Source organism: Schistosoma mansoni (genome assembly GCF_000237925.1).
Source record: "Schistosoma mansoni, WGS project CABG00000000 data, supercontig 0243, strain Puerto Rico, whole genome shotgun sequence".
In the NCBI taxonomy this organism is placed as follows: Eukaryota; Metazoa; Platyhelminthes; class Trematoda; order Strigeidida; family Schistosomatidae; genus Schistosoma; species Schistosoma mansoni.
The window spans coordinates 54,881-65,656 of record NW_017386107.1 but is presented as its reverse complement, the minus strand read 5'-3'; the positions used below and the strand labels follow the sequence as shown (position 1 = coordinate 65,656).

The 10,776-nt window shown below is 41.6% G+C and overlaps 2 protein-coding genes across 2 annotated transcripts; one reads left to right on the top strand and one right to left on the bottom strand.

The window, feature by feature from the left end:
- Window positions 1–1,930: 1,930 nt before the first annotated feature.
- Smp_006510 (cercarial elastase (S01 family)) lies at window positions 1,931–3,343 on the bottom strand. The gene is made up of 3 exons (XM_018790998.1): window positions 3,082–3,343; window positions 2,626–2,944; window positions 1,931–2,198 (listed from the first exon to the last, which is right to left on the bottom strand). The coding sequence occupies exons 1-3, from the start codon at window positions 3,310–3,312 to the stop codon at window positions 1,957–1,959; spliced, it is 792 nt and encodes a 263-aa protein (XP_018647363.1). The 5' UTR covers window positions 3,313–3,343; the 3' UTR covers window positions 1,931–1,956.
- Window positions 3,344–8,547: 5,204 nt separating this feature from the next.
- On the top strand, window positions 8,548–10,046 carry Smp_112090 (cercarial elastase (S01 family)). The gene is made up of 3 exons (XM_018790987.1): window positions 8,548–8,809; window positions 8,947–9,265; window positions 9,693–10,046. The coding sequence occupies exons 1-3, from the start codon at window positions 8,579–8,581 to the stop codon at window positions 9,932–9,934; spliced, it is 792 nt and encodes a 263-aa protein (XP_018647362.1). The 5' UTR covers window positions 8,548–8,578; the 3' UTR covers window positions 9,935–10,046.
- Window positions 10,047–10,776: the final 730 nt, after the last annotated feature.

The window sequence follows — 10,776 nt, the reverse complement described above, 5'->3', positions numbered from 1 at the left end:
CTGGACTAGTAGGTGGTAGTCACGATGAAGCAAGCAAACACGATAGGCAACAGTTGCGTTGGCCATCATGTGACACAGGCATTCACACCACTACGATAATTAGTGTGTTCAGGCTACCTCGACCACTACGTTTTCTCGTCTGATGGTCGCGAATTTCAGAAACCGAGGGAACTGAAATGAGGCACCCAATGTCTGGTACGGCTCAAAGGACGACCTCTTCCGTCAAATCAGATGTTGTGAAGCGCGAGGAGCAGAACACAGATACCATGGTCACTCCAGTGGGACACTCTATATGGGCGAAACGCCTACAGCCACCAGCTAGCACAGAACTGGCCAACACAATTTCAACATTGATATGCGTAAAAACAAGAAGACTAATATCGCTGTAGTGGAGCACCAGACAATCACTCAAAGTCCCTCTACAGCAACGTAAGAGGACTAAGGGGTAAACTGTAGGAAATCAAGAACATTTGCTCTCAATTAGACTCTATGCTCACAGCCCTGATTGAAATATGGCTACCGAGTGACATTACAGATGAAAAATTGAGCTGCCAAGACACAATGCTTATACGATACGATAGAGTACACAAAACGAGAGATGGAATGACAATCTATGTTAACAGTTACTTGAAAGACGCAAGAACACACAGAACCGAAATAGCAAAAGTAACAGCATCATTTTGGTGTTGCTTTATTGAGAATATTGCACAACTATCAGTATGATAACTGACTCATATCTGTGGAAGTGAACATTGATATATTTAGTTTATAATATATTGAAATAACTATATTTGGAGTATCGGTTGAGTCTGATGAAAATCATTGGTGATTGAACACATGTCTCTGTACACAATTATTAATCGCTTTAATTGTGTTGGAACCGGTTATATAATCTTGCTGCTGAAACAGCACAGAGTGTGGAGAGTTTTCTGAAATCGTTACTCAGTGGATGAGAGTTGAAGTTCTCAGTCATCACTCTACCTATGTAACCTACAAATAATAATACGAAACTTGAATTCATTCATTTGTTCTATTGGAGTAATTTTCCAGACATCTGACACGGTACTTACTGTTGGCGTCTAATCTCATCAATATATGTCAAATGAATGAAAATTGACATAGCAGTGCAATTGACAGCGCAATCGGTATCCATGTGAACACCAATGTGAGCGTCATGTAGCACAGAAATAATGTAGAGTTGTATACACTGTATCGGTGATAGCTCGCTTTGATACAGTATAAATCATGATACTGAAACGGCCATTACCGAGACACCGAGATAATAATGTACATCGGCTACTGCATTGTTTCAATCACTGCCTGTCAAGAATTCATGCAACCCTTCACCGATACATTTACTTACTCTGCAAGCATTATTCATGATTGTACGCAATTTAGAGATTGATTCATCGATATTCTGAAAACCTCTAAAACGTGAATGATTCGGCAGCACCGTTGATAATTTTCCCATAAATTCAAATCGGCATTTAGGTAATCTATTGCTCCTGCTGCTGCAAGTGACTGCAGTTGTTCGTCAGTGAAAGACATTTACCGCTCCTGTTGAGTCATTTCAAGGAAAAATGTTGAGCACGACATTTCAAAGAATGTATGGAAACAATAAGAACACAATCACGTGAGTCAAACTAAGACATACTCAACCTCCCAGTCAGTGACATATTCCGACTTCCAATTTCAGTGCGAAATGTCGATTAGATGAGACAATGTAGACGCATGCCAGTCAAGCATCAAATAAGAAGCAAATAACTGACGCCCGATTTCACTAACACTTCACTGATCAACGCCCAAAAATTACCCCACACATACTAACTTATAGAACACAGATTGAGCAGTGTAGTTCATTAGGTCGTTTATTTATTCAGAATGTCTTAACATAATTACATGTGGACTCATCGACATATTATGTACACACATGAGAATGATACAAGCTGACACCATTCAAATATTGGAGCTCACAAATCCCAACATTCTAGCCACACTAGCATACTCAACAAGAACATCTAGACGGTTTGAGAGTGTGACACCATGTGATACAACGCCAAGGACTGGACCTTGAGGGGATCGAAGGAGAGGTCCACCACTGTCACCTGGTGCGGTGATTTGCCCGAACACATACGCCGCTTGCACACAAATAGGATTCCCAGTGGTGGAATGTTTGCATTCCATTACAGTCGCTCGACCTGTGTGAAAGAGAGAAGAGAACAGACAAGTGAATTTCGAAAATATCAAATGGCAGAAACAGTTCACGTTTAAGTAATGCGCAAGGTAAATAATGCGTATGCAATCTCTTTAATCGATGTGTACCATATATGTCAATCGAACCACAATCCATCTCACCACTGCTACAATATAAATACGAAATGGATTGACCATTTGCCTCGTATACAACACAATTCTATCGTTTGCACAGATGTTTCGTCATTTCTCTCTCGTCAGAGCGATCGCTCATTCCATTCCACACGATCAATGGACGAGGTGAAGACAGTCTGGAAACCAGTAACTGTAAATCAACTTTCACAGACAAATCAACAACAGCAATCACAACTGTCCAACACAACCACCGGATCAGACAGACTGAGTCATGTTGTTTGTTGACCACCAACTCACCTTTCTTCAAAATCCCACCAGCTCTACGCGACGGATCACGGTCGTTATCATCCCTTCCATAACCAACAATGAAAACATCAGTTCCAGGTGTCGGTATATCCGATGCCTGTGGCAGACTGATCACTCTGATTCCACTCTGTAAGTTGACCATTTGAGCGAGCATTACAGTTGCAATGTCGAATCCACTGAGTGTCTGTCTGATTCTTCTCCTCTGTCGTGACGCCGTACAAGAGGGCATGTATTCTGGTGCTACCTTAACTCCAGACGGTTGGTGATGGATGCCTTGTTGGTCGCCATTCCTCAGTGTGAGAAATGAAACCTGAAATAGACAAAGTATGTTGACATTAGACCTATGCAAACCCACTGCATACACAAGCACATGCACACACACACACACTGTGTGAAATTAATCAAATACATTTCACTACAACAATGTGTCTCAGTGTGATCTCTTACCTGAACGACCGGCATTGGTGAGCAAACACAATGACCAGCTGTGAGTACTGCTCTCGTTGAGACTAGTGAGCCTGTACACATTGTTCTCTCTGTCCTTATAAATGCGATGTACGGGAATTCAGTGCGGTCTTGCACAGGTTCACCTTTACGTACCAGCCAGGTTGACACACGTTCAAATGTTAGACAGTAGGTGAACAGCGTCACCATCAGAAACGTCCGTCCGTTCAACATGTCTATGTGAATGTTGCAATCAACTACCTACAATCTTGCAACACATTCACTTATTTATATGTGAAAATATTCCGTGACTTCGAGTGCACGTGTGTCGGTGCATTGTGGGGAGGCCGACCTGCACTCCACTCAACCCATGGGTTGTTGTGACGGATTTAATCGGTATTCATGACACGCCTCATTTTGTTGGGAAGTGCAGAGTGCGTATATAATTTGGGTGTGAATGATTGTGATTATGAGAATGTTATGGGACAACTCAGTGCATTATCTGATTACGTATGGTTGACTGCATTCGGGACACGAAAACATGGCTCATCAGCCCTACATCAGCGTAACGAGTTCAATCTGGACATGAGTAATGAAAGCACACATTCGAACTGATGTTCAAATTAGCCACAATCTTTCCATCTTTGTCCTACTGTATGTTTGTCAGCGTATATTTTATTCGATGAAGAAACATTATTGAGAAACAATTAACTATTTTCCTTCAGAATTCAGCAATTAGTGGTCAGATGTTCTAGGCTTATATTTCTATTGTTCAGCTCCTCTTCAATAGATATGCATGTTTTCAGAAAGGAGTGGGAGTTGGATTTGCAATTTCGAATGTCAGATGCAACTTGACAGTGAGTCATTAACATGAGTGAATGTGTATCGGATTCGAGTGTGAGATGGAATTGACATCAAATTCAAGCTTGTCTACTTCGTTGAACTGTCTTTTAGTTTTTCAGTGTTGTCCCTAGTTTGGGGACTAGTTACAGAATGGTGAAAGAAAAATTTTATCTATCTTCTCTATTAGCTTTTGCTTGGTTTACGTGTCGGCTTTGAATTGAGTGGTGATAGAAATCAACAATCCTCGTAATACTATCAGACATAACCTGAATTGGAATTCCACTGAATGATGGAGAATTATTAATCCGGTCAAAATGTACCTCTCACCATGTTCCATTCACTGAATCATTTGGAGCATGTGTGATTTCAAGAGTTCGTCTGAATTATCATTTGTTCGTGGGTTATGAATTAAGATATTAGAATGAGATATTAGTGGCTAATGTCCCCATTACGATATTGTTTTTTTATGATGGAGGAGCATTGTCTGCCAATCAGTATTACCCATCCAACCCTATCCTTTGCAAACCTTCCAAGTTCTTTCCATTAACATTCATCCTTTTCATATCTTCTTCTATGACTCGGCGTATTGTGTTCTTTGGCCTTCCCCTTTTCCTCTTCTTTTCTGGATTCCATGTTCGGGCTTGCCTCGTGATGCAGTTTGATGATTTCCTTAATGTATGTCCGATCCACGTCTAACGTCTTTTCCTAACTTCCTCTTCAGTTGGAAGCTAGTTCGTCCTCTCCCATAAAACGCTGTTGCTGATAGTATCCGGACAGTGAATGTCGATTATTTTGCGTAAACAACCGTTTATAAATACTTGCACCTTCTTGATGTTGGATGTAGTAGTTCTCCACGTACAGTTGGATTGTCTGGACGTTCGTATTGAAGATTCTCACCTTGAAATTAGTTGACGGATGTTTTAAGTTCCATCTGTTCTTCAGTTGTGGAAATGCGGTCCTTGCTTTGCCAATCCTCGCCTTTACATCTGTATCCGATCCTCCTTGTTCATCAATGATGCTATCCAGATACGTGGAAGACTCCACATCTTCCAGAGCTTATCCATTAAGTATGATTGGTTTAGTGTTTTGTGTTGCACTTCAAGTTCTTGCCTTTCCCATTATGTATGTTGAGGCCCATTGATGCGGAGGCTACTGCTACAATGGCTGCCTTCGCCTGAATTTCACAATGTGTATAGGATAAAATGGTTGGGTCATCTGCGAAGTCCAAATCTTCTAATTGATGCTGAGATGTCCACTGTATTCCGTGCTTCTCTCCACATGTCGAGGTCTTCATAATCCAGTCAATCACCAGAGGAAAGAGGAAGGGTGAGAGTAAACAGCTCTGTCTGACTCCGGTCCTCACTGGAAATGCATCTATCAGCTGTCCTCCATGCACCACTTTGCACTGTAGTCCGTCGTATGAGTTCTGGATAATGTTGACAGTCTTCTGAGGAACTCCATAGTGTCGAAGAAGTTTCCATAATGTTCTCCGGTCCACACTGTCAAACGCCTTCTCATAGTCAATGAAGTTGATAAATAGTGACGAGTTTGATTCAATTGTTTCACGATGATCCGTGTTGTCGCAATTCGGTCTGTGCACGACCGATCCTTACTAAACCCAGTGTGTTGATCTCAAAGTTGGGCGTCTACTGCGTCTTTCATCCTGTTCAGCCACACTATGTTGAAAACGTTTCCTGGCACTGATAACAAACCGATGCCTCTGTGATTCTCACATTTGCTCAGATCTCCTTTCTTTGCTATATTGATGAGGTGTCCTTCTTTCCAGTCCGTTGGCACTTGTTCTTCCTCCGAAATCGTCTTGAATAGAAGGTGAAGCATGTTTGCAGTTACTTCGATGTCTGACTTGAGTGCTTCAGCTGGTATATTATCAGGTCCTGCCGCCTTCTCACTTTTGATTCGTCTGATGGCCATCTTGACTTCTTCGATCGTTGGTGGAGTGAGAGGTCAGTGTGTGCTGCCTTGATGTCCGTTGGATCCAATTGGCTGGTCCATTCAGCAGTTACTCGAAGTATTCTGCCCATCTTTTCCCCTGTTCTTGAATCTCCGTGATTGTCTTTCCTCCTTTTTCCTTGACTGGTCTCTCTTGTTTACTATATCTCCCTGCCAATTTCTTCGTTATATCATATAGTTGTCTCATATTTCCTTCTCTTGCTGCTTTTTCTGAGGTCTTTGCTAGTTCTCCCATGAATTTCTGCTTGTCAGCTTTAATGCCTTTCTTTACTTCCTTGTTTGCTTCTGCGTACTCTGCTTGTGCCTTGACTGTCTCTGCTGGTGTTCGACTGTTGTTAATTGCTGTCTTCTTGTTCTTCCTTTCTTCAATCGTGTCCAGAGTTCCCATAGAGATTCATTTCTTATGATGATGTTTCTTGCCACCCAGAACCTCCCGATACGTTGAACTTAGTGCTTCTTTGGTCTCTTTCCAGTTGTCCTCCATCGTAGTTTCTTGTTGTTTCAGTAGATCCTGTAAAGCTTGGAACATATTGTTGAGAGTTATCTTGAATTCGTTGAGCTTGTCAGTATCTCGAAGGAAGGCTATATTGAACCTTTGTAATTCTGTTCCTCCAGTTGTCCAGTGTTTCTTTAGGTTCAGTTTCATCTTGGCCACAACCAGATGGTGATCTGAAGCTATGTCAGCTCCTCTCCTGGTTCTCACATCTTCCATTGTCCTTCGGAATTTTTTGTTGATAAAAATATGACCTATCTGGTTCTCTGTGTTGTGGTCCGGAGAGATGCATGTAGCTTTGTGTGTGCGCTTGTGTGGGAATCTTGTGCCGCCTATATCCAATTTGTTGAATGCACGTGTATTTGCCAACGCTTCCCCATTTTCATTTCTATCCCTCAGTCCATGTTGTCCAATTACATATTCATATTCGGTGTTGTTCACTTCAACTTCAGCATTTAGATCTCCCATCATGATGGTCAGGTCCATTCTTGAGCACTTAGCTATGATTGATTGCAGCATATAGTAGAAGTGATCTTTATTGTCGTCGTCGCTATCATTGGTGGGTGCATAACATTGGATTACATTCATTGTGATTACATTCTTCTTCGTTTTGAATGATGATTTGATAATTCTGGGTCCGTGAGATTCCCATCCTACAAATACATTTCGTGCTTCGCTGGACAGCATTAGAGCAACTCCCTGAATGTGTGGAGCATTTTCCTCTTCGTGAGCGGAGTACACCAGCATCTCTACCGTGTCTGGTCTCCGCTGTCCAGCTTGTGTTCTAATGGGTTTCGCTGGTTGCAAGTACTGTCAATTTGTATTTCCTCATTTCCACTGCTGTTTGACTGGTCTTCCCGGACTTCCACATTGTCCGGACGTTCCATGTACCTATAAAAAGTGTTGCTCTGGTTGTTGGAAAGAGCATCGGCTTCGTGACTTCCGAAGAATCCTGACTTACATCATGAGGCGTCATAATTCTTAGAGTTTAAATAGTTTGGTTTATTTTTACTGGTTGGCGTATTTTTAGGGAAGAGGTTTTCAACGTGATGGGATCGCTAAACCTATGCTCAACCCTCCTCCTTTACCCGGGCTTTGAACCGGTAGTAAATGTAGAAGTGCTACAGGCGTAGTAAGACATATTCAACATGAAGTCAAGTGCCCAAATATGGTAAAATAATTGTAAGATCCAAACCTAGATTCCAATAGGTCTGGATGTGGCCGAATAACCGATGAATAGTTTATACACTCGTGCCCCAGTCGAAATCAAAACAAGGTATTTTGGGTGACACGGTTCTGTAATTCATCATATATACAAATGTGCCCAAATATGGTAAAATAATTAAATGGGAAAATTCAGATTTCATCATTGAAAATTATAACTGTCGTTTAATTGTTGAGTGTTGTCTTTAGTGTGAGGACTAGTTACAGAATGATCAAAGAGAAATTTTATCTATCTTCTCTATTAGCTTTTGCTTGGTTTACGTGTCGGCTTTGAATTGAGTGGTGATAGAAATCAACAGTCCTCGTAATACTATCAGACATAACCTGAATTGGAATTCCACTGAATGATGGAGAATTATTAACTCGGTCAAAATGTACTTCTGATCAGGTTCCATTCACTGAATCACTTCGAAGCATGTGAGAATTCAAGAGTTAATCTAGTTCGTCACCAGTTCGTCAGACTATTGATTACTGAGTATCTAAAGAAAATATTTGATTGCTTCTCAATAATGTTTCTTCATCGAATAAAATATACGCTGACAAACATACAGTAGGACAAAGATGGAAAGATTGTAGCTAATTTGAACATCAGTTCGAATGTGTGCTTTCATTACTCATGTCCAGATTGGACTCGTTACGCTGATGTAGGGCTGATGAGCCATGTTTTCGTGTCCCGAATGCAGTCAACCATACGTAATCAGATAATGCACTGAGTTGTCCCATAACATTCTCATAATCACAATCATTCACACCCGAATTATATACGCCCTCTGCACTTCCCAACAAAATGAGGCGTGTCATGAATACCAATTAAATCCGTCACAACAACCCATGGGTTGAGTGGAGTGCAGGTCGGCTTCCTCACAATGCACCGACACACGTGCACTCGAAGTCACGGAATATTTTCACATATAAATAAGTGAATGTGTTGCAAGATTGTAGGTAGTTGATTGCAACATTCACATAGACATGTTGAACGGACGGACGTTTCTGATGGTGACGCTGTTCACCTACTGTCTAACATTTGAACGTGCGTCAACCTGGCTGGTACGTAAAGGTGAACCTGTGCAAGACCGCACTGAATTCCCGTACATCGCATTTGTAAGGACAGAGAGAACAATGTGTACAGGCTCACTAGTCTCAACGAGAGCAGTACTCACAGCTGGTCATTGTGTTTGCTCACCAATGCCAGTCGTTCAGGTAAGAGATAACACTGAGACACATTGTTGTAGTGAAATGTATTTGATTAATTTCACACAGTGTGTGTGTGTGTGCATGTGCTTGTGTATGCAGTGGGTTTGCATAGGTCTAATGTCAACATACTTTGTCTATTTCAGGTTTCATTTCTCACACTGAGGAATGGCGACCAACAAGGCATCCATCACCAACCGTCTGGAGTTAAGGTAGCACCAGAATACATGCCCTCTTGTACGGCGTCACGACAGAGGAGAAGAATCAGACAGACACTCAGTGGATTCGACATTGCAACTGTAATGCTCGCTCAAATGGTCAACTTACAGAGTGGAATCAGAGTGATCAGTCTGCCACAGGCATCGGATATACCGACACCTGGAACTGATGTTTTCATTGTTGGTTATGGAAGGGATGATAACGACCGTGATCCGTCGCGTAGAGCTGGTGGGATTTTGAAGAAAGGTGAGTTGGTGGTCAACAAACAACATGACTCAGTCTGTCTGATCCGGTGGTTGTGTTGGACAGTTGTGATTGCTGTTGTTGATTTGTCTGTGAAAGTTGATTTACAGTTACTGGTTTCCAGACTGTCTTCACCTCGTCCATTGATCGTGTGGAATGGAATGAGCGATCGCTCTGACGAGAGAGAAATGACGAAACATCTGTGCAAACGATAGAATTGTGTTGTATACGAGGTAAATGGTCAATCCATTTCGTATTTATATTGTAGCAGTGGTGAGATGGATTGTGGTTCGATTGACATATATGGTACACATCGATTAAAGAGATTGCATACGCATTATTTACCTTGCGCATTACTTAAACGTGAACTGTTTCTGCCATTTGATATTTTCGAAATTCACTTGTCTGTTCTCTTCTCTCTTTCACACAGGTCGAGCGACTGTAATGGAATGCAAACATTCCACCACTGGGAATCCTATTTGTGTGCAAGCGGCGTATGTGTTCGGGCAAATCACCGCACCAGGTGACAGTGGTGGACCTCTCCTTCGATCCCCTCAAGGTCCAGTCCTTGGCGTTGTATCACATGGTGTCACACTCTCAAACCGTCTAGATGTTCTTGTTGAGTATGCTAGTGTGGCTAGAATGTTGGGATTTGTGAGCTCCAATATTTGAATGGTGTCAGCTTGTATCATTCTCATGTGTGTACATAATATGTCGATGAGTCCACATGTAATTATGTTAAGACATTCTGAATAAATAAACGACCTAATGAACTACACTGCTCAATCTGTGTTCTATAAGTTAGTATGTGTGGGGTAATTTTTGGGCGTTGATCAGTGAAGTGTTAGTGAAATCGGGCGTCAGTTATTTGCTTCTTATTTGATGCTTGACTGGCATGCGTCTACATTGTCTCATCTAATCGACATTTCGCACTGAAATTGGAAGTCGGAATATGTCACTGACTGAGAGGTTGAGTATGTCTTAGTTTGACTCACGTGATTGTGTTCTTATTGTTTCCATACATTCTTTGAAATGTCGTGCTCAACATTTTTCCTTGAAATGACTCAACAGGAGCGGTAAATGTCTTTCACTGACGAACAACTGCAGTCACTTGCAGCAGCAGGAGCAATAGATTACCTAAATGCCGATTTGAATTTATGGGAAAATTATCAACGGTGCTGCCGAATCATTCACGTTTTAGAGGTTTTCAGAATATCGATGAATCAATCTCTAAATTGCGTACAATCATGAATAATGCTTGCAGAGTAAGTAAATGTATCGGTGAAGGGTTGCATGAATTCTTGACAGGCAGTGATTGAAACAATGCAGTAGCCGATGTACATTATTATCTCGGTGTCTCGGTAATGGCCGTTTCAGTATCATGATTTATACTGTATCAAAGCGAGCTATCACCGATACAGTGTATACAACTCTACATTTATTCTGTGCTACATGACGCTCACATTGGTGTTCACATGGATACCGATTGCGCTGTCAATTGCACTGCTATGTCA

Bases quoted from the DNA above. Each gene is read 5' to 3' on its own strand.
- Smp_112090 (XM_018790987.1), top strand. From the start codon at position 8,579: ATGTTGAACGGACGGACGTTTCTGATGGTGACGCTGTTCACCTACTGT. The intron at 8,810-8,946 runs GTAAGAGATAAC...TGTCTATTTCAG, and splicing joins CACCAATGCCAGTCGTTCAG to GTTTCATTTCTCACACTGAG. The intron at 9,266-9,692 runs GTGAGTTGGTGG...TCTTTCACACAG, and splicing joins TGGTGGGATTTTGAAGAAAG to GTCGAGCGACTGTAATGGAA.
- Smp_006510 (XM_018790998.1), bottom strand. From the start codon at position 3,312: ATGTTGAACGGACGGACGTTTCTGATGGTGACGCTGTTCACCTACTGT. The intron at 2,945-3,081 runs GTAAGAGATCAC...TGTCTATTTCAG, and splicing joins CACCAATGCCGGTCGTTCAG to GTTTCATTTCTCACACTGAG. The intron at 2,199-2,625 runs GTGAGTTGGTGG...TCTTTCACACAG, and splicing joins TGGTGGGATTTTGAAGAAAG to GTCGAGCGACTGTAATGGAA.